This window comes from Schistocerca nitens, chromosome 6 (genome assembly GCF_023898315.1).
Source record: "Schistocerca nitens isolate TAMUIC-IGC-003100 chromosome 6, iqSchNite1.1, whole genome shotgun sequence".
Classification (NCBI taxonomy): Eukaryota; Metazoa; Arthropoda; class Insecta; order Orthoptera; family Acrididae; genus Schistocerca; species Schistocerca nitens.
Genome location: NC_064619.1, coordinates 177144351 through 177164754, shown reverse-complemented (window position 1 = coordinate 177164754; position 20404 = coordinate 177144351). Strand labels below are relative to the sequence as shown.

At 44.0% G+C, this 20404-nt stretch overlaps 2 protein-coding genes across 4 annotated transcripts in view; one reads left to right on the top strand and one right to left on the bottom strand.

Moving 5' to 3' along the window:
• The window catches only part of LOC126262576 (myocyte-specific enhancer factor 2), an 888576-nt gene that overhangs the window by 398528 nt on the left and 469644 nt on the right, over positions 1 to 20404 (top strand). The window lies entirely within an intron of this gene.
• The window catches only part of LOC126263278 (uncharacterized), a 64130-nt gene continuing 56130 nt past the window's right edge, over positions 12405 to 20404 (bottom strand). Inside the window, exon 5 of the mRNA XM_049960364.1 lies at positions 12405 to 12539. Within this exon, the coding sequence (XP_049816321.1) occupies positions 12405 to 12539 (135 nt within the window). The remainder of the gene's footprint in view (positions 12540 to 20404) is intronic.

Below are 20404 nucleotides of genomic sequence, written 5' to 3'. Positions count from 1 at the left end.
GCAGACGATTTTTTTCAATTAATGCTGTTTGCTGTCTGAACAGAAGATATACTAACAGTAACCACTGCAGCTATATTGCAACAATTTTTAATTGGTGCACCAACTAAGCAGGCATGTCACTAACCCTTCGTTGCAAGTCTGTTAGGTGCGATGTGATGGTAGATAAAGATAACTTCCCAACCCTGGTGTTGAGGCAGCATCGTCGCAGCCTCGTAAAGCAGATATAGCGGTTTCGATTTCCGCCTGGTGTAGGTTTTAAAAGTGTTGTTGCTGCGTAAGTCTTATATAGATGCGAGATCAGAACACCTGTTCCCAGACTATCTAATTACAATGGTGATTATTTAAACTAATGAGCTTGCTGTATGACCTAAAAGCCTAAGGCTTTTTTTTCACTTTTAGGTTGAGGCTGCTGCCTGCTCGATCTTCATAGCGTTTATATCCATCATCTCCTGGGCGTTTTCACATTTCGTCTTCCTATGAGCGCATACCAGTGAGCTGCCTTTGGAAGCCCGATATCCTCCATCCTGCCATACTTGCTGCGTCCATCTGCATCTTTGTTCTCCCTTATGACATTGATTGCTACGTATAATTCCTGTCTTATATTTTAAGTCTTAAATTTGTCTTCCTACATTCAATCTTGAATTCTCCTTAGGAATGTCATTTCATATCTATGCACTGAAGCCATTTTTTTCTGTGTTGGTACATAGCTCTCTCTCTCTCTCTCTCTCTCTCTCTCTCTCTCTCTCTCTCACACACACACACACACACACACACACACACAAACAAACACACACACAAACACACACACAGGAAGCGGTACCTGCAGTGGTTTATTTTAGTTTTAAACATTTATGGTTGCACACTTTGCTTTGAGTTTTGTAAGCTTTTTCCATTGTCTTTGTCTTTATCCTTACGATTGTCATATCCTAAGTAACTGAAGCATGAGTTTTTATTTATTATTGTTCTCACCAACTACTTTCGATCTTACTTCTCTTTTCCCCAGCTTCCCATTGCTTTCGTTATGCAGTGGCTTTTTTATGTTATATTTTTCACAGAACTGGTTAAATTGGCGTACGAAACGTTTCAATTCATCTCCAAATTCTTGCAGTATTACAAAATTTTCTTCACATAATAAAAAGTGCGAAATTTTATCTCCGCTTAATTTTATACTTGTCCCAAGTTTTCGTGTACGTAAATGTTAAAATGTAGGCGATATAAGATCGCCGAGTCTGAGTTCCTCGTTTATTATTATTTCTTTCTAACTTTTATGTTGCTAAATTTATTACTGTTTTTGCCCTTTCCTAAACACGTTCCACTACCGTTTTCAGGTGCTTATCGTAGTCTTTTTAACACGCTTATGTTTTGTCTTTGCACCTCGAGGAAACTCAGCCAATGAAACAGAAATGGATTTTTAAGATGTACTTTTAACATTTCTCTAGAATTTGTTGTAGCATAAAACGTTAACTGAGAATACTCAGAAAAAACTTTAAAATATTCATACTAAAAGGCTATTTTTTAAAATAAGAAAGATGGTAGTGGCACTGGTGGTGCAGAACATTTTTGGAGATATAAGAGCAAAGGACTATTTCAGAGCAATACAGATGAATCAGAAAACAAGCTGCGGAGATGAGGCTGTTCTAATAATATTGTCCGTCATCTGAAGATTAGTCGTTCATTACTGTTAAAGGTTGTTAGTAGATGCCATGCCGCCGTCGTTTCACGCGCGTGGTAGCGGTTGAAGCACGAGAAGGTACGCAGCGGAGTGCAGCCTGAGGGTCGGTTCACGTTTTTGGCGCTCGATCTCTGTCGACATTTAGCTTACTGTCTGGTTATATTGCAGCCTCCGTGGCCCGTAAGCCGCCTTCGGTTCCGACAATAGGCCAGGCGCTGCAGCGAGCGTGTAGGCCTGCCTATTTCCGCGGCCGCAGATCAAAGTGCGTCGCGGGTTGCGTCACGGCGCCGGTGCGTTGCGTCACCGCGGCCCTCCAGGCGCCGGCCGCCGCTTCCGGGAACTGTCGCTAATTCCTTCTGGCCCACTCCACACCTGCGTCATCGCCGCCCTCTCCTCTTCGTCCCGCTTCAGAACTCCCTGCTGGAGGGTGCTTCTTCCGCCACTTCCACCGCGCCTTAGTTATACTGATTGGAAGCTCTCCTGCTTTTGCTTAGCGCGCCTCCGTCTGGGGTATCTGTTTAGACCTGCAGCCTCTGGAAGCAAACCTCTTCGTAGATATCAGCTGGGCTGTCTATTCGGAAAACTCCTTTAAACTTCAATGTGTGGGTCTCAAAATTAACAACCGTCAGCTAAAATAATATAAATAAAAATGCATTACGAGATCCACAAAACATAAAATTTCAGCTTATTATTGTCGAAACACTTTTGACATTTCAGATGTAGCTTTTCATTAACCCTTTGATGGTAGTTTGTCCAGCATCTGTAAGCAATCAGTGAAGAAAACAAACATTGGTTGTACCACCTTATCTGCGCGGATTTATTGCTCTAAGAGGATGTAAATAAAAATGTATTATGAAACCCTTACACATAGTCCTTCAGCTCATTATTTCGAAACACTGCAGATCTAGCTTGTTACTATCCCTTTCGTGGTAGTTTGTCCAGCAGCTGTAAGCAATCAGCGAGGAAAACAAACATTGGCTGTACCGCTTTATCTGCACGGATTTATTGCGGACACACCCGATTTCGGGTTTAGCCCATTTCCGAGTACAACTTGGAGCTGATTTGCGAAAGTTCCGTGGTGCTGAGATGTGAAGCAGTCATTCGCCTCGGCCCCTCTCTTCCACGACACGGTTGTCTGTGGTCACTGGCCGTGCGAAAAATATTGCCGTCTAGTAGACTTCATTACCAACCCTGCTGTCTCTTAATCCGTTGTCCGCATTCAATTGCTATTGCGTAAAAGGGAGCTGCATAGAGCACATCGACTGATATGAAAACTTTATTCGTAGTTGTAACAGCGTATGCAGCAACAAAAATACGTTTTTCCATCACCATACATGTCACATATTATTCGTTTGAAACTTCTCAGTGGACGTGTTCTATTTACTGTTACTTGCGTACTAAGAGATATGTTGCCTGGTTACACATTTCACACGAATTTTAAGGTTAACTCTGGTTTTCTTCACCGTTTTCTTTTAGTTATCACAGCATCTGTGCCAGAGGTGAAAGTTCTCGTGAAACATGCATGGAGACTCCATATCTTCATTGTAAACAAGGAACAGACAAGGCAATCCTCTCCCGACGCGATGTTCTACCAAACGAGACGAAAAGTGTATCGTAACAAAAAATTCATTGCAGTAAACTATTTAATTAGGAGCTACCGATACCATGGCCACGTAAATGAAGAGTGTGACCCGAAACTATCCCAGGTGTATCAGCGCGTTGAATAGTTGTGCCGACGTAATATATTTGTGTCGCTTGCATGTAAACAAGTCACACAGCGTTTAAAAACTGCATTAACGATAATGTTTGTAGAACAGCTGTAGACTACACAAGTTACGCCCACCTGACTACTGCGTTTATGTCGCGCATTCTTCTCAGCAGTACACTGTGAGAGCCACGGTAGCCATCTTATAAAATAAGCTTGCAGTCTAAAGTTACGTTCTCACGAACGTGCACACCCAGCCGTCGGAAGAATAAGTTTCCAGCTCTGTTTCTAATCAAGTAGGACTAGCTGGTTTTTAAGCAGAATTGCTCGATCTCTGCTTAAGGATACGTTGCGGCTAAGTGTACCCAGAGAATATGTGTGGTACTTAAGGTTTGACCTGTTGTGAAATCTCATTTATCTGGTTTAGATGGGATCGTAGGTCAACCGGATAATCAGGATAAGCCGAAAAATAAAAAAAATAAATGGAGTGACATCGGTTAAATACCATAAACATACACGTTAAATTTAATTTCTAGTACGCACACAGATTATACATTATTTTCTCATAAATGTTGAAGAGATATTAGAAAAAACTGTGAGTTTCATACACTGAAATAATCAGTAAGTTTCTTCTGAACCAGTTTCGTTTGTGGTTTATGTGTAACACCTTCACGCAGGTGTTTCACCAGCAGTAGTTCGGCAGAAGTTCTTCCGTCTGGCGTTCCAAATGATCCACTGGTTTGTCCAGCTTCGTCTTGACTCTGAATGCGTCATAATGTCAGCAGATTGAGCAGCAATTCCGTCAGCTAATGTATCATTACTGTCGTCATTATGTGCAGATGAATAAACACATATGATTTCATCAGAAATCATGCCGTAGAAGAGTCATTATTTCGCAAGTGATGTATGTCTATAGTAACTGTGTCTGAGCATCCTAGAATCTGTGCAAATGGTTGAACAAATACAGCATCGATGTTATTCAAGAGTTCTCCTTCGTCCATCTTGTGCAGTGCGTCTGGCTTTTTGTCCGAGGAAACTACCACTTCGTTTCTCTTTGATGCAATTTTGCACTCGCAGCCATTGGGGACAAACGGTACTGTATAGCTCAGTGGTAAATTGTTAACAGACCGTGGTCTGTGTATGGCGATTGCCGTAAGTTTAAATTTAATTCTTCTCGTCGTAGATTATTGGCGCAGTTGCGTCCGGAGTGTCAAATACTAGACAGTTACCGCACTTGTCAGCATCACTCACCAGAACGCAGGAACGAGTGTAACGCATGGTTGCCAAATTTGAGTCCACGCACCTAGCAGAAATGGTCAGAGAAAACCTTTCCGCACCTTATCAACTTAAGCACAATAGTGTTTCGACCAGAAGAAACCAAACCCCTTTGCCTCACTCTGAGCCTATACAAGAGTTGGCTGAACTGCCACAAAAACAGACGAGAAGTTTACACACGACCAAACGGCTTGAAAACCCAATACACAGATGCATTAATTCACTCTGTCATTCAAAGAGTGGAGGAACGGGGAGGAGGGATAGGATTACAGCAATAAGACACCATAATCAAATGTACGGAAGGTTTGAGGAAGCACAGATACTTAACAGATCGACATACATGCGTGTGAAACAGATCCAAAACAAACTTGAATTGGGAGAATGTATCAAGTTGTAGCTAATAACGACACATTCAGCTGCTGTCTCTATCTCTCGGCATGATTTATTAAACACATCGAGAGTATGAGATGCTGCAAATATGGGAAATAGAGTTAAATTTTAACGAAAAATTATGAAATGGATCATATAGAGACCTTCCAATACCAAGCCGAGTATTGGATCCCAAGAAGCTACTGGCCTCACGGTGCGATGTGAGAAGCTGTTTGAATAAAGTAACTGAGACATGACACCTAACTGAAATCATACCGAATTTGTAAAACATATTGTAAAGTATAATTTACCAGCTGAAAAATGCTCTTATGGGAATACAAAAAAGGCGGATGTCCTAATTGAAAATTGGGGTACCAGCTGCTTCATTTTATCTTCCTCAGCACCTTTCAAAATTTTCCCAATAATTTTGTCACGCAACCGTATTCGCGCTCTTTCTAACACAACTTAACTCTCATTCCCACAAGCACCCCTAACTATAACTCACTGCCTCCCTCTTCCTCTGTCTTACTTCTACTGTCTCATTCATTCCTTTCTACTGCTACTGTCTGATTCATTCCTTTCCACTGCTGCTGTGTCTTTCTCTGTCACTATTCCTCTCTTCCTCGTTGTCGTGGTCATACTCTGGCTCTCACGCACTTCCACTTTCTCCCACTGACACGGTCTTCTTCACTCTTTTCTTAGCACTGTTCTCTCACTGTCACCATGTTCCGCTGCCACCGTGTTTCTCTCTTTCTCTCACACTGTCATTCTCTCCTTCCTCATTCTGTACCACAACCACTATCTTCCAGTATTTATCACTTTTCTGTCTCTTTCCCACTGCCACTGTCTCCTTCTTTCTCTGCATAAAAAAGCGTGAATATGTTAGCATGCCAAAATTTGTGGGAAAATTTTTAAAGGTTCTGAGGAAGGTAAAAAGAGGCTGTTGGTATCCAACTTTTCACTCAGACGATTTCAAACAGGAGAGTACAAAACCGGATTTTATGTGCACAAAAATTTTGCTTGTGCTTCAGTGCTACAATGTGCTGTTCCCAGAGGCCGACCGGGGTGGCCGAGCCGTTCTGGCGCTACAGCCTGGATCCGCGCGACCGCTACAGTAGCAGGTTCGAATCCTGCCTCTGGCATGGATGTGTGTGATGTCTTTAGGTTAGTTAGGTTTAAGTAGTTCTAAGTTCTAGGGAGCTGATGACCTCAGAAGTTAAGTCCAATAATGATCAGATCCATATGAACCATTTTTGCTGTTCCCAGAACACTTCTGACGATGAAGGAGACACTTCACAGCATATTTCTCCGTGCTACGCCACTTTATAAATTACGTTTTCGTCACACATTTTATTTTATGTGTACAGGTAGGATAAATTTGAATCAATGTATCTCGTAAATCGCTAAAGATATCAACAAAATTTCCACTGCTGTTCGAGATCTCGTCTTAGAAATACACTCCTGGAAATGGAAAAAAGAACACATTGACACCGGTGTGTCAGACCCACCATACTTGCTCCGGACACTGCGAGAGGGCTGTACAAGCAATGATCACACGCACGGCACAGTGGACACACCAGGAACCGCGGTGTTGGCCGTCGAATGGCGCTAGCTGCGCAGCATTTGTGCACCGCCGCCGTCAGTGTCAGCCAGTTTGCCGTGGCATACGGAGCTCCATCGCAGTCTTTAACACTGGTAGCATGCCGCGACAGCGTGGACGTGAACCGTATGTGCAGTTGACGGACTTTGAGCGAGGGCGTATAGTGGGCATGCGGGAGGCCGGGTGGACGTACCGCCGAATTGCTCAACACGTGGGGCGTGAGGTCTCCACAGTACATCGATGTTGTCGCCAGTGGTCGGCGGAAGGTGCACGTGCCCGTCGACCTGGGACCGGACCGCAGCGACGCACAGATGCACGCCAAGACCGTAGGATCCTACGCAGTGCCGTAGGGGACCGCACCGCCACTTCCCAGCAAATTAGGGACACTGTTGCTCCTGGGGTATCGGCGAGGACCATTCGCAACCGTCTCCATGAAGCTGGGCTACGGTCCCGCACACCGTTAGGCCGTCTTCCGCTCACGCCCCAACATCGTGCAGCCCGCCTCCAGTGGTGTCGCGACAGGCGTGAATGGAGGGACGAATGGAGACGTGTCGTCTTCAGCGATGAGAGTCGCTTCTGCCTTGGTGCCAATGATGGTCGTATGCGTGTTTGGCGCCGTGCAGGTGAGCGCCACAATCAGGACTGCATACGACCGAGGCACACAGGGCCAACACCCGGCATCATGGTGTGGGGAGCGATCTCCTACACTGGCCGTACACCACTGGTGATCGTCGAGGGGACACTGAATAGTGCACGGTACATCCAAACCGTCATCGAACCCATCGTTCTACCATTCCTAGACCGGCAAGGGAACTTGCTGTTCCAACAGGACAATGCACGTCCGCATGTATCCCGTGCCACGCAACGTGCTCTAGAAGGTGTAAGTCAACTACCCTGGCCAGCAAGATCTCCGGATCTGTCCCCCATTGAGCATGTTTGGGACTGGATGAAGCATCGTCTCACGCGGTCTGCACGTCCAGCACGAACGCTGGTCCAACTGAGGCGCCAGGTGGAAATGGCATGGCAAGCCATTCCACAGGACTACATCCAGCATATCTACGATCGTCTCCATGGGAGAATAGCAGCCTGCATTGCTGCGAAAGGTGGATATACACTGTACTAGTGCCGACATTGTGCATGCTCTGTTGCCTGTGTCTATGTGCCTGTGGTTCTGTCAGTGTGATCATGTGATGTATCTGACCCCAGGAATGTGTCAATAAAGTTTCCCCTTCCTGGGACAATGAATTCACGGTGTTCTTATTTCAATTTCCAGGAGTGTATATCGTAAAAACTACAACCATTTGCTGTTTATAGCCGACCTGGAATCGATGACTCAATTTTGGTCCCAGAACCATGCTTTTTGGGGTGTTCTCGATAAGGGATGAAGATTTTTGAATATGGAAAGATGGCACTTCTAGATAAATTCCTAGAAAATATACCGTTAAATTTTGAGCAATTTGGTGTGGTTAGTTACTTAGAATTCCACTGCTTAGGACGAAATAATGTTTTTTTCAGCAACCGCCCACGAACTAAATGGTGCTTCCATTAGTCCCTGAAAGCGCACCGTAGACCACGTCTAATGCAAAAAGAGAAAACCCGTTTCCTCCATTTCCGTAAGCTTACTGTAGGATAGTTACAGTAAGACAATCCTTCTGTTGGGTATTCAAATGGTCCATAACCCAAGGGCTATCCAAAACACTTAACCCTAGCTTACTATCACTAACCAAAGATATGAGACCCGAAAAATCACATTTTTATGCGCGACGCTTTGGGATATATTGGTAGCGCATGCTGTTGCATACGTTCCGATTTGCGGATACACTAGAGATCTACAATGTTGACTCTACATTGTGACTGGAGTTTTGAGAGCGACTCGGGCAATCATTGAAATGTTGTGGCGAAAAGTTGAATAGACAGCCGAACCGGACATGTGCATATGTTTGATGACTTTTTGATGTTTTTGAACGCCTCTGATAATTGCACTGTGGGTATAATTCCCCGAAAGTCAATGTAAGGCGTTGCACCGAATCGGATCCGCCTCGCGTATTAACGGTGAGGGCCTGTGAGCCGACCAGCCTGCATGTGGCTTTTAGGCGGTCTCCCACATCCAGTTAGGTGAATACCAGCCTGGTACCCACGTCCCGCCTCAGGTAGACGCTATGCAGACGTTTACAAAAACGTTCTCACACTTAAACATGGTGGCGCCAGGAAGGGTATACGGCTATCAAATAGCACAAAGATTGCCTCAACCCATATAACGATGCCGACTTCCTAGAAAAAAGAGAAAAGGCAGATGAGGAGCAGAAGAAGAAGAAGAAGAAGGAGAAGAAGAAAGGAGTCGATGTAACACATGGTCAGTAATCATTTATGAATGTACCATCTCACAATATTGTGAAGTAAGTGGAACGCTAGGTCTGGAGGCTTGCCGCGGAGGATAAAGGAGTTGCCTTTTTGTATTCACAAGTTTCTCCAAAGTAATATTCAGTTCTTGCTAAAGCACAAACGATGGTGACAGAGCTGCGACTAGGTGGCATCTGCATAATACCAAGTAGCGAAGAGGCTCCAAGTGCGTGTGGCTTGTGTGGTTGCCGCCGGCTATCCTATATTGCGGTGGCAGAGGGCGCTCTTAGCCCAGAGCCGCTGCAGGCGTGGCTCAGTGGGCGCGCACCATTGTGTCCGCGAGATCCCGTGTGACCACTGATGACGTCTGATGGAAACTTGCATTTCCGACGCCAACTTTGATGGCCGTGGAGAGGCATCAATACATTATACCACAAACATGTTTTATACTTTGAATATCTCTGTCAGTGTCGGAATAGGAGAAAGCGATCATAAGCATATAATCAGTTGTAAAATTATACAAATTTTAAAAACTTTGCATGAGACTTTTGAAACTTTCAAAATTTTTACTATATTGTCTCGGTCGCATTTCACATTAAGAAATTATTTACAAAGTGAAAACCATTTTCGGTAACTTAACTACCATCTGCAGATCACATGTAGTATTATAAAAACACTCGCAGTGTACAAGTGTATAAGACCGTTGCATCGTCCATAACATTGTTATTTTAAATCCTCAGGTAGATAACTTGGATATACATAGCGAATTTAATCTGAAGATTGAAAATAAAATTGTTATGGACGATGAAACGGTCTTGTACCCTACGAGTGCATTTATAATACTACATGTGATCTGAAGATGGTAGTTAAGCTACCGAAACTGGTCATCACTTTGTAAATAATTTTTTAATATTAAATGTGACTGAGACAATCATAGAAAAAATTGGAAGTTTTAAGAAGTTTAATAGGAAGTTTTTAAAGCTTTTATAATTGTACAGTTGACCTCTACACTTTAATTCCTGTAAATTGAATAAAGGTGTTGCTTATATGTGTGGTGTACATACGCCGTTTATTATTCTTTACGTATTGTTAAGTCTACATAAAAAACCTAAATAATAACTGTTGTGTAACAGCTACTGCAGAAGATGGCCGTCTAAAATAAATTGTTCCATTAATATTTTTCGATGGAGAAGGCCGAGAATCTGTTGGAATGAGATCAGCGAAGATACAATGGTTAGAAAAACTCTCAGAAGAAGCAAGGGTAGCCTACTGTGAAGCGAGGCGTAACACGGACAAACTCATGAGAAAGAAGAAACGGGAACACCATAAAAGACTGTTGAAAGCAGTAGAAGAAGCAAAGTCATCACTCTCGTTTTTCCAGGTGTCACGATTTGCCAGGGGTGTCTATCGACAACGTACATTGGTTCTAATGAATGAGACGGGTGAAGTGGTGCGGCCAGAAGAGCAGGCAAACCAATTTAAAAAAAAAACATTTTGAGAACCTACTGAATCGGGACGTTCCACTGACGGTGACAACTCAGGTGGGAGCCTGTTTTGATAGAGTAGAAGTCCCTGAACCATCAGAGGAAGAAAAAGTGTTACCCTAAAACTACTCGAGGACAACAAGGCCCCAGGAGGTAGTGATATCACAGCTGAGATGTTTCGCTTGGGAGGACAACCACTGATGGATGCATTGAAACGATTAATATCCACCATCTGGGCAGCCGAAATAATTCGTGAAGAATGGAAGGTATCAATTATATGTCCAATCTTCAAGAATGGTGATACTACCCAAATTTCCAACTACCGAGGAATTTCACTTCTTGAAATTGGATAGGAAGTCTTTACAACTGTGCTTCTAAACCGAATGAAACCACTGGCTGAAGGAATTGTAGGCACATATCAATGTGCGTTCGTCCCCAGACGGTCTACCATTGACCACATATTTACTTTGAGGCAGCTGATAGAGAAATTCTATGAGTTCAGAAGGGAACTGCACCTTATCTTCATCGATTTTCGGCAAGCTTATTACAGCATTGACTGCGTCACATTATGGGAAATGTAGAGGAACTTGGCATCCCATCGAAATACATCCGTCTAATTGCAGCTTGCCACTCCCAGTCAACTTCTAAAGTACGGTTTGGCAAGCAACCATCACCATCTTTCACTATCAAAAATGGATTGAGACAAGGAAATCCATTGGCGCCAATATTATTCAACTTAACCTTGGAAAAAGTAAGCCGTGACACTTGCCGAACCAGAGAAAAGGAGATGGTGGGAGCAGACACAATTCTAGCGTTTGCTAACGATGTTGTGATCCTTGGCGCCACTCATAAGCAAATGTGTGCTGGTAGTTCCCGATTCCTCCAAAATGCAAAGGAAATTGGGCTGGAGGTGAACAAGGACAAAACCTTCGAACAAGTTGAAGAGTTCAAGTACCTGGGCTCAACATTAACTAATAAAAGTGAAGTGGCGAAAGAAGTACATCAACACATAACAAGTGCTAATCGTGTTTTCTGAACAATCTTTTTAAATCTCGTCTGATATCTCAGAAGAACAAAGTCCATCTGTAAAAGACACTGGTGAGGCCAGTACTTTTATACGGTTGTGAAACTTGGGCGACATCAGCAACGATAGAAGATTCAATTTGTGCGTTTGAAAGAAAGGTACTTCGAAAGATCTATGGACTCGTCTACAATAACATGGAAGGTAAATGGGAAAGAAGGAAGAAAGGAGACCTGTACCAGAGGTTTGGAAAGCCAGACATTGGACGAATTTTGGGACAGAGGCGTCTACAATGGTTTGGCCACATCTTACGAGCGGACGGATCCCTTCCTGAGAGAGTCCTCCACTCTCAGCCCAAGGGAAAACGCCAGAGAAGACGCCCAAGAACGTGATGGAAGGATCGAGTGACGACGATCCTTCAAGAAATGGATCCGGCGGTCTTGGAGGATGATACTAGAGGCCGGAAAGATGAAGTGCCATCTAAACCAAAGACCTCCTCTCTTGTGATTGACAGACATTCCTTTTATTGGGGTTTTGTGTTTGTAATGTTTTTTTTTCCTATTGTTCTTCTGGTGTAGGCCTCAAAGACCAGTTAAGGCAATAGATGATGATGATGATGATGATGATGAATATTTTTCAGAACATTTTTGTGGATTTAATATAAAAGGCAGCACCACTAAATGAATTTTCGGGGACTTAAATACGTTCGAAAACTAACTGTAAGAATTTTATCTATATATCGTGAAGTAAAACCAAGGTAGAGTCCTCTATCTGATTAATAGATGTGAATCCACTTTGAGTCAAAGCTAGCAGATTTCGGTATATTGTTTTGAATACTGTATTCTCAGCGATTTCCTCGGGCTTTCTGCCGTTTGCCCGCAGAGCGTTTGCCACGACTTTGGTTCGAAGGCGCCGTTATCGGCAGAGCAGATAAGGCGTCACGGCAGCGGCGCAGCGGTCACCGTGTCGGCGCAGGCCGTATCACCCACAGCGAGGCCGTCGATGGTGGCGGCGATAGCACCGCGGGCAACAGCTGACCGGCCGGCGGACGCGGACGGGGCACCCCAGACCGCCTAATTTATTCAGCGCGGGGGCCGTGCCCTTCCGTGGCGGGCCGCCTGCATAAACTTTGATAGTATCGATTGTGTAAGCAAGTGGCGTGCGTGCCTGCACTCACTTTGTTATTTACTCGGCCGGTCCGGGCTGGCACGAGCGGCCGCGCGCTAGGCCGCACTCTGGCCTGAGCTGCACTGAAGGCCGAACCCCACGTGTGTGTGTGGGAGAGCTGTCGGTGATGGGGGAATGAGCGGGTCAGCAGATGCCGAAAGTCCCAACCGACTGACTGGGTTGGATTAGTGCAAGCTCATTAGAGAACACATTCAGGATTCCAAACATCTTTACAGACTTCACAGTACTGACGTAACCGTACGCGTGTAATTCTCCTGAAAATGCAATATCATGTCGTTAGGTTATTGTATTGAATGACAATTACGAGAGCATTGCAATGATCGAGAAAGTGAAGTGCTGTAGGCAGCTCGGATGAATATCTGCTACGGGTGAGGCGGTAGAGTGGTAACAGTCCTATCCCACTGTCCCTTCCTCCTCGCTGCCATCTACCCTTGGTCCTTGTTATTGGCCGACAAAGAAATAGTGTCTTACGGTAATACTGTGCACCTAAGAAGGCGGAGTGCAAGGGACGGTATACCACTGACGTTGCAGCCAAAAGCACCATTCTGCCGTGTCTGGATGAGAGTCTCTTTCGGAATTTATGTAGATCATTAACTGGTGATTTTTCTTGTTATTTTAGGTGTGCTGAGCGTACGTAGCCACTATAGTCTTCGTTACAGGTAGCATAAGTTAGACACGGGAAGTATTACGGTAAAAGTCGACAGCGACATATTTTCGAGCTAGTTGTTCTAGGCAGAAACAGCACCACAGCTTGTGTGGTGCTCAAGCCAGCATTGCCAGTTACCGGGGTGAGCAACGGCTGGTGAGTGCGAGGGCTAGGACACAGGCAGAGGGCACACACACAGTAATCTTCATCCCGCATAACGCGCCACGCCGCTGTAGTAGACTTCGTAGACGGCCTTGTTGTCTTTTTCGTTGTTCGTCGTTTATGGTCTCCCAACTTTCTCTTATTTTTTATCTATAACACTAGTGCCAAATGGGAAGACTCTAGAGAAACGAGCACGCAGACCTCACGTCCCTACTATAAGCAAGAAACGGACGAATAAAACCATTGTAACTGATTAAAGAGATGTATGATGCTTATAATAGTTTCCAAAACGAAACTTTGTCTCGAAACCTGGCAGAAAATCCAAAGAGATTCTGGTCGCATGTAACGCATGCTAGCGGCAAGACACAATCAGTGCCGTCTTTGCGCAATAGCAGTGGAAATACTATTGATGACAGTGTTTCTAAAGCAGTGTTACTAAACACAGCCTTACGAAGTTCCTTCGCGTAAGAAGACGAGGTAAATATTCCAGAATTCCAATCAAGAACAGCTGCCAATGCGAGTAACTTAGAATTAGATATGCTCGGAGTAGTGAAGCAGCTTAAATCACTTAATAAGAACAAGCTTTCCAGTCCAGACTGCATACCCACTATGTCCCTTTCAGAGTATGCTGATGCAATAGCTCCATACTTAACAATCATATACAACAGCCGCTCGACGGAAGATTCGTACCCAAAGAGTAGAAAGTTGCGCAGGTCACACCAATATTTAAGAAAGGTAGTAGGAGTAATCCACTAAATTACAGGCCCATATCATAACGTCGATGCAGCAGGATTTTGGAACATATATATCGACTTCCCCCCATGAACCATGGACCTTGCCGTTGGTGGGGAGGCTTGCGTGCCTCAGCGATACAGATAGCCGTACCGTAGGTACAACCACAACGGAGGGGTATCTGTTGAGAGGCCAGACAAACGTGTGGTTCCTGAAGAGGGGCAGCAGCCTGTTCAGTAGTTGCAAGGGCAACAGTCTGGATGATTGACTGATCTGGCCTTGTAACAATAACCAAAACGGCCTTGCTGTGCTGGTACTGCGAACGGCTGAAAGCAAGGGGAAACTACGGCCGTAATTTTTCCCGAGGGCATGCAGCTTTACTGTATGATTAAATGATGATGGTGTCCTCGTGGGTAAAATATTCCGGAGGTAAAATAGTCCCCCATTCGGATCTCCGGGCGGGGACTACTCAAGAGGATGTCGTTATCAGGAGAAACAAAACTGGCGTTCTACGGATCGGAGCGTGGAATGTCAGATCCCTTAATCGGGCAGGTAGGTTAGAAAATTTGAAAAGGGAAATGGATAGGTTAAAGTTAGATATAGTGGGAATTAGTGAAGTCCGGTGGCAGGAGGAACAAGACTTCTGGTCAGGTGACCACAGGGTTATAAACACAAAGTCAAATAGGGGTAATGCAGGAGTGGGTTTAATAATGAATAGGAAAATAGGAACGCGGGTAAGCTACTACAAACAGCTTAGTGAACGCATTATTGTGGCCAAGATAGATACGAAGCCCACACCTACTACAGTAATACAAGTTTATATGCCAACTAGCTCTGCAGATGACGAAGAAATTGAAGAAATGTATGATGAAATAAAAGAAATTATTCAGATAGTGAAGGGAGACGAAAATTTAATAGTCATGGGTGACTGGAATTCGAGTGTAGGAAAAGGGAGAGAAGGAAACGTAGTAGGTGAATATGGATTGGGGCTAAGAAATGAAAGAGGAAGCCGCCTGGTAGAATTTTGCACAGAGCACAACTTAATCATAGCTAACACTTGGTTTAAGAATCATGATAGATGGTTGTATACATGGAAGAACCCTGGAGATACTAAAAGGTATCAGATAGATTATATAATGGTAAGACAGAGATTTAGGAACCAGGTTTTAAATTGTAAGACATTTCCAGGGGCAGATGTGGACTCTGACCACAATCTATTGGTTATGACCTGTAGATTAAAACTGAAGAAACTGCAAAAAGGTGGGAATTTAAGGAGATGGGACCTGGATAAACTGAAAGAACCAAAGGTTGTACAGAGTTTCAGGGAGAGCATAAGGGAACAATTGACAGGAATGGGGGAAAGAAATACAGTAGAAGAAGAATGGGTAGCTTTGAGGGATGAAGTAGTGAAGGCAGCAGAGGATCAAGTAGGTAAAAAGACTAGGGCTAATAGAAATCCTTGGGTAACAGAAGAAATATTGAATTTAATTGATGAAAGGAGAAAATATAAAAATGCAGTAAATGAAGGAATACAAACGTCTCAAAAATGAGATCGACAGGAAGTGCAAAATGGCTAAGCAGGCATGGCTAGAGGACAAATGTAAGGATGTAGAGGCTTGTCTCACTAGGGGTAAGATAGATACTGCCTACAGGAAAATTAAAGAGACCTTTGGAGAGAAGAGAACCACTTGTATGAATATCAAGAACTCAGATGGAAACCCAGTTCTAAGCAAAGAAGGGAAGGCAGAAAGGTGGAAGGAGCATATAGAGGGTCTATACAAGGGCGATGTACTTGAGGACAATATTATGGAAATGGAAGAGGATGTAGAAGAAGATGAAATGGGAGATACGATACTGCGTGAAGAGTTTGACAGAGCACTGAAAGACCTGAGTCGAAACAAGGCCCCCGGAGTAGACAACATTCCATTGGAACTACTGACGGCCTTGGGAGAGCCAGTCCTGACAAAACTCTACCATCTGGTGAGCAAGATGTATGAAACAGGCGAAATACCCTCAGACTTCAAGAAGAATATAATAATTCCAATCCCAAAGAAAGCAGGTGTTGACAGATGTGAGAATTACCGAACAATCAGTTTAATAAGCCACAGCTGCAAAATACTAACACGAATTCTTTACAGACGAATGGAAAAACTAGTAGAAGCCGACCTCGGGGAAGATTAGTTTGGATTCCGTAGAAATACTGGAACACGTGAGGCAATACTGACCTTACGACTTATCTTACAAGGGAACCTCCCCATCGCACCCCCCTCAGATTTAGTTATAAGATGGCACAGTGGATAGGCCTTGAAAAACGGAACACAGATCAATCGAGAAAACAGGAAGAAGTTGTGTGGAACTATGAAAAAAATAAGCAAAATATACAAACTGAGAAGTCCATGTGGAAGATAGGCAACATTAAGGACAATGTGAGGTAAGGAGCGTCGTGGTCCCGTGGTTAGCGTAAGCGGCTGCGGAGTGAGAGGTCCTTGGTTCAAGTTTTCACTCGAGTGGAAATTTTAATTTTTTATTTTCAGACAATTATTATCTGTCCGTCCGTTATGTGTTCATCACTTTTATCGAGTGATTATCACATCCACAAGAAAACCTAAATCGGGCAAGGTAGAAGAATCATTTTACCCATTCGCCAAGTGTACAAGTTAGGTGGGTCGACAACATATTCCTGTCATGTGACGCACATGCCGTCACCATTGTCGTATAGAATATATCAGACGTGTTTTCTTGTGGAGGAATCGGTTGACCTATGACCTTGCGATCATATGTTTTCAGTTCCCATTGGAGAGGCACGTCCTTTCGCCTACTAATCGCACGGTTTTGCGATGCGGTCGCAAAACACAGACACTAAACTTATTACAGTGAATAGAGACGTCAATGAACGAACGGACAGATCATAACTTTGCGGAGATAAAAAAAAGTAAACTCTTCCCTAGAGGAAGGACTTGATCCAAGGACCTCTCGTTCCGCAGCCACTCACGCTAACCACAGGACCACGGCGCTCCTTGGCACATACTCTCCTTGATGTTGGCTATCTTGCGCATGGACTACTCAATTTGTATATTTTGCTTATTTTTTTCTTCCTGTTTTCTCGACTGATCTGTGTTCCGTTTTTCAAGGCCTATCCACTATGCCAATTTATAACTAAATCTGAGGGCGGTGCGATGGGGAGGTTCCCTTGTTAGAAGAAAGATTAAGGAAAGGCAAACCTACGTTTCTAGCATTTGTAGACTTAGAGAAAGCTTTTGACAATGTTGACTGGAAAACTCTCTTTCAAATTCTAAAGGTGGCAGGGGTAAAATACAGGGAGCGAAAGGCTATTTACAATTTGTACAGAAACCAGATAGCAGTTATAAGAGTCGAGGGACATGAAAGGGAAGCAGTGGTTGGGAAGGGAGTAAGACAGGGTTGTAGCCTCTCCCCGATGTTATTCAATCTGTATATTGAGCAAGCAGTAAAGGAAACAAAAGAAACATTCTGAGTAGGTATTAAAATCCATGGAGAAGAAATAAAAACTTTGAGGTTCGCCGATGACATTGTAATTCTGTCAGAGACAGCAAAGGACTTGGAAGAGCAGTTGAACGGAATGGATGGTGTCTTGAAGGGAGGATATAAGATGAACATCAACAAAAGCAAAACGAGGATAATGGAATGTAGTCGAATTAAGTCGGGTGATGTTGAGGGTATTGGATTAGGAAATGAGACACTTAAAGTAGTAAAGGAGTGTTGCTATTTGGGGAGCAAAATAACTGATGATGGTCGAAGTAGAGAGGATATAAAATGTAGACTGGCAATGGCAAGGAAAGCGTTTCTGAAGAAGAGAAATTTGTTAACATCGAGTATAGATTTAAGTGTCAGGAAGTCATTTCTGAAAGTATTTGTATGGAGTGTAGCCATGTATGGAAGTGAAACATGGACGGTAAATAGTTTGGACAAGAAGAGAATAGAAGCTTTCGAAATGTGGTGCTACAGAAGAATGCTGAAGATTAGATGGGTAGATCACATAACTAATGAGGAGGTACTGAATAGGATTGGGGAGAAGAGGAGTTTGTGGCACAACTTGACCAGAAGAAGGGATCGGTTGGTAGGACATGTTCTGAGGCATCAAGGGATCACCAATTTAGTATTGGAGGGCAGCGTGGAGGGTAAAAATCGTAGGGGGAGACCAAGAGATGAATACACTAAGCAGATTCAGAAGGATGTAGGTTGCAGTAGGTACTGGGAGATGAAGAAGCTTGCACAAGATAGAGTAGCATGGAGAGCTGCATCAAACCAGTCTCAGGACTGAAGACCACAACAACAACAACATTGTGTTCGAACATTATGGATTACGTCGTAGAGAACTGTCTATTGACACACAGTCAACGCGGATTTAGAAAACATCGATCTTGTGAAACACAACTAGCTCTTACTCACACGAAGTGTTGAATGCTATCGACAGGGATTTCAAATTGATTCCGTATTTGTAGGTTTCCAGAAGGCTTTTGACACTGTACCACACAAGCGGCTTACAGTGAAATTACGTGCTTATCTCGAATATCGTCTCAGATAAGGGACTGGATTTAAGATTTCCAGTCAGAGAGGTCACAGTTCATAGCAACTGACGGACAGGCAACGAGTGAAACGGAAGTGATTTCTGGCGCTCCCCAAGGTAGTGCTATAGGCCTTCTGCTGTTCCTCCCCTATATAAACGATTTAGGAGACAATCTGTTCATCCGTAAAATAGACAAAAAAAATGTTCTGAGGAAAAAAAAGGATTGATATATGCTATCCAAGAATTTCCTCAGTTAACACATACTTTTTACAGCTTACAATCCGACCTCTGCTTCCTGGAGAGCGTCTCAGAGTGCCAGGCCCACAAGACACTGGACTGAAGACCTTGTGTGAAGTCTGTGAGGTATACTGGCGGAAGTAAACATGTAAGGGAGCGTTGCGAGTTGCCGTGGGTAGCACAGACGGTAGCAGCGTTGCCCACAATAAGTCCACTGCTTGGAGATCCGCTCCGCGGTGACTTGCGAGTCAATGATGATGAAATGATTAGGAAGGACACACAACACCCAGTCATCACCAGGCGGAGAAAATCCTTGGCCCCGCCGGGAGTCGAACCCGGGATCCCGTGCGCGGGAAGCGAGAACGCTACCGCAAGACCACAGAAAAGTGCCAGACCGATTTTCGAATATTGTTTCGTTAGCCCTGTTACGCTAGTGCAAGGCCGGTTTTAAGGAGCGCGGGCCCCGTAGCACCGATGGACTGCTAGGCCCCTGACTAGCATTACGTACTCGCATTTTCTTTAATTAATTTGCTGCTGTATAAAATCGAATGTAACTCCTAAAACTTTATATCACTATTTTAAGCATTAGCTTGCATTTTTCGAATAGTAAATCTCTCCATCATGAAATTAAAACAATGCGGAAATTTGGAAATTTGTGGTAAGTTCCTATGGCACCAAACTGCTGAGGTCATCGGTCCCTAAGCCTACATACTACTTAATCTAACTTAAACTAACTTACGCCATCGACAACAAACACACCCATGCCCGAGGGAGGACTCGAACCCCCGACGGGGGGATCTGCACGGACCGTGAGAAGGCTTCATGATAACCTTCAAAGCCCCTGCATTCAGCGACTTACCCAGCCGCATTAAAGTGGCGTTCACGAACCCCAGACCTCACCACGCCAGACAGCTTATGAGAAATGATGAAGTCTAATATGGCTGCGCGGGATTAGCCGAGCGGTCTAAGCCGCTGCAGTCATAGACTGTGCGGCTGGTCCCGGCGGAGGTTCGAGTCCTCCCTCGGGCTTGGTTGTGTGTGTTTGTCCTTAGGATAATTTAGGTTAAGTAGTGTGTAAGCTTAGGGACTGATGACCTTAGCAGTTAAGTCCCATAAGATTTCACACACATTTTTTCTAGTATGGCTCATAGTTAGTAGAAGGCTCATGAAGCATTGCACAAAAGTGCCTAGGAACCCTGTCGAAGTATAATTTCTGAGATGCTATATGCAGGGCTTGTTCGATAACGTTTTCCAAATTTAAGCTCAGATGGGGACCTAATCGAAAAGTTTACATTTCATACACATTTTTACTAACTGTGACAGTATTTGATACTCAGCTCGGTGGCAGCTTATAACCACACAGTCTCATTTATATCACAGACTGTTCGTATAGTTTCGCCCATGTCAGTTTACGCTACTAATTGTGA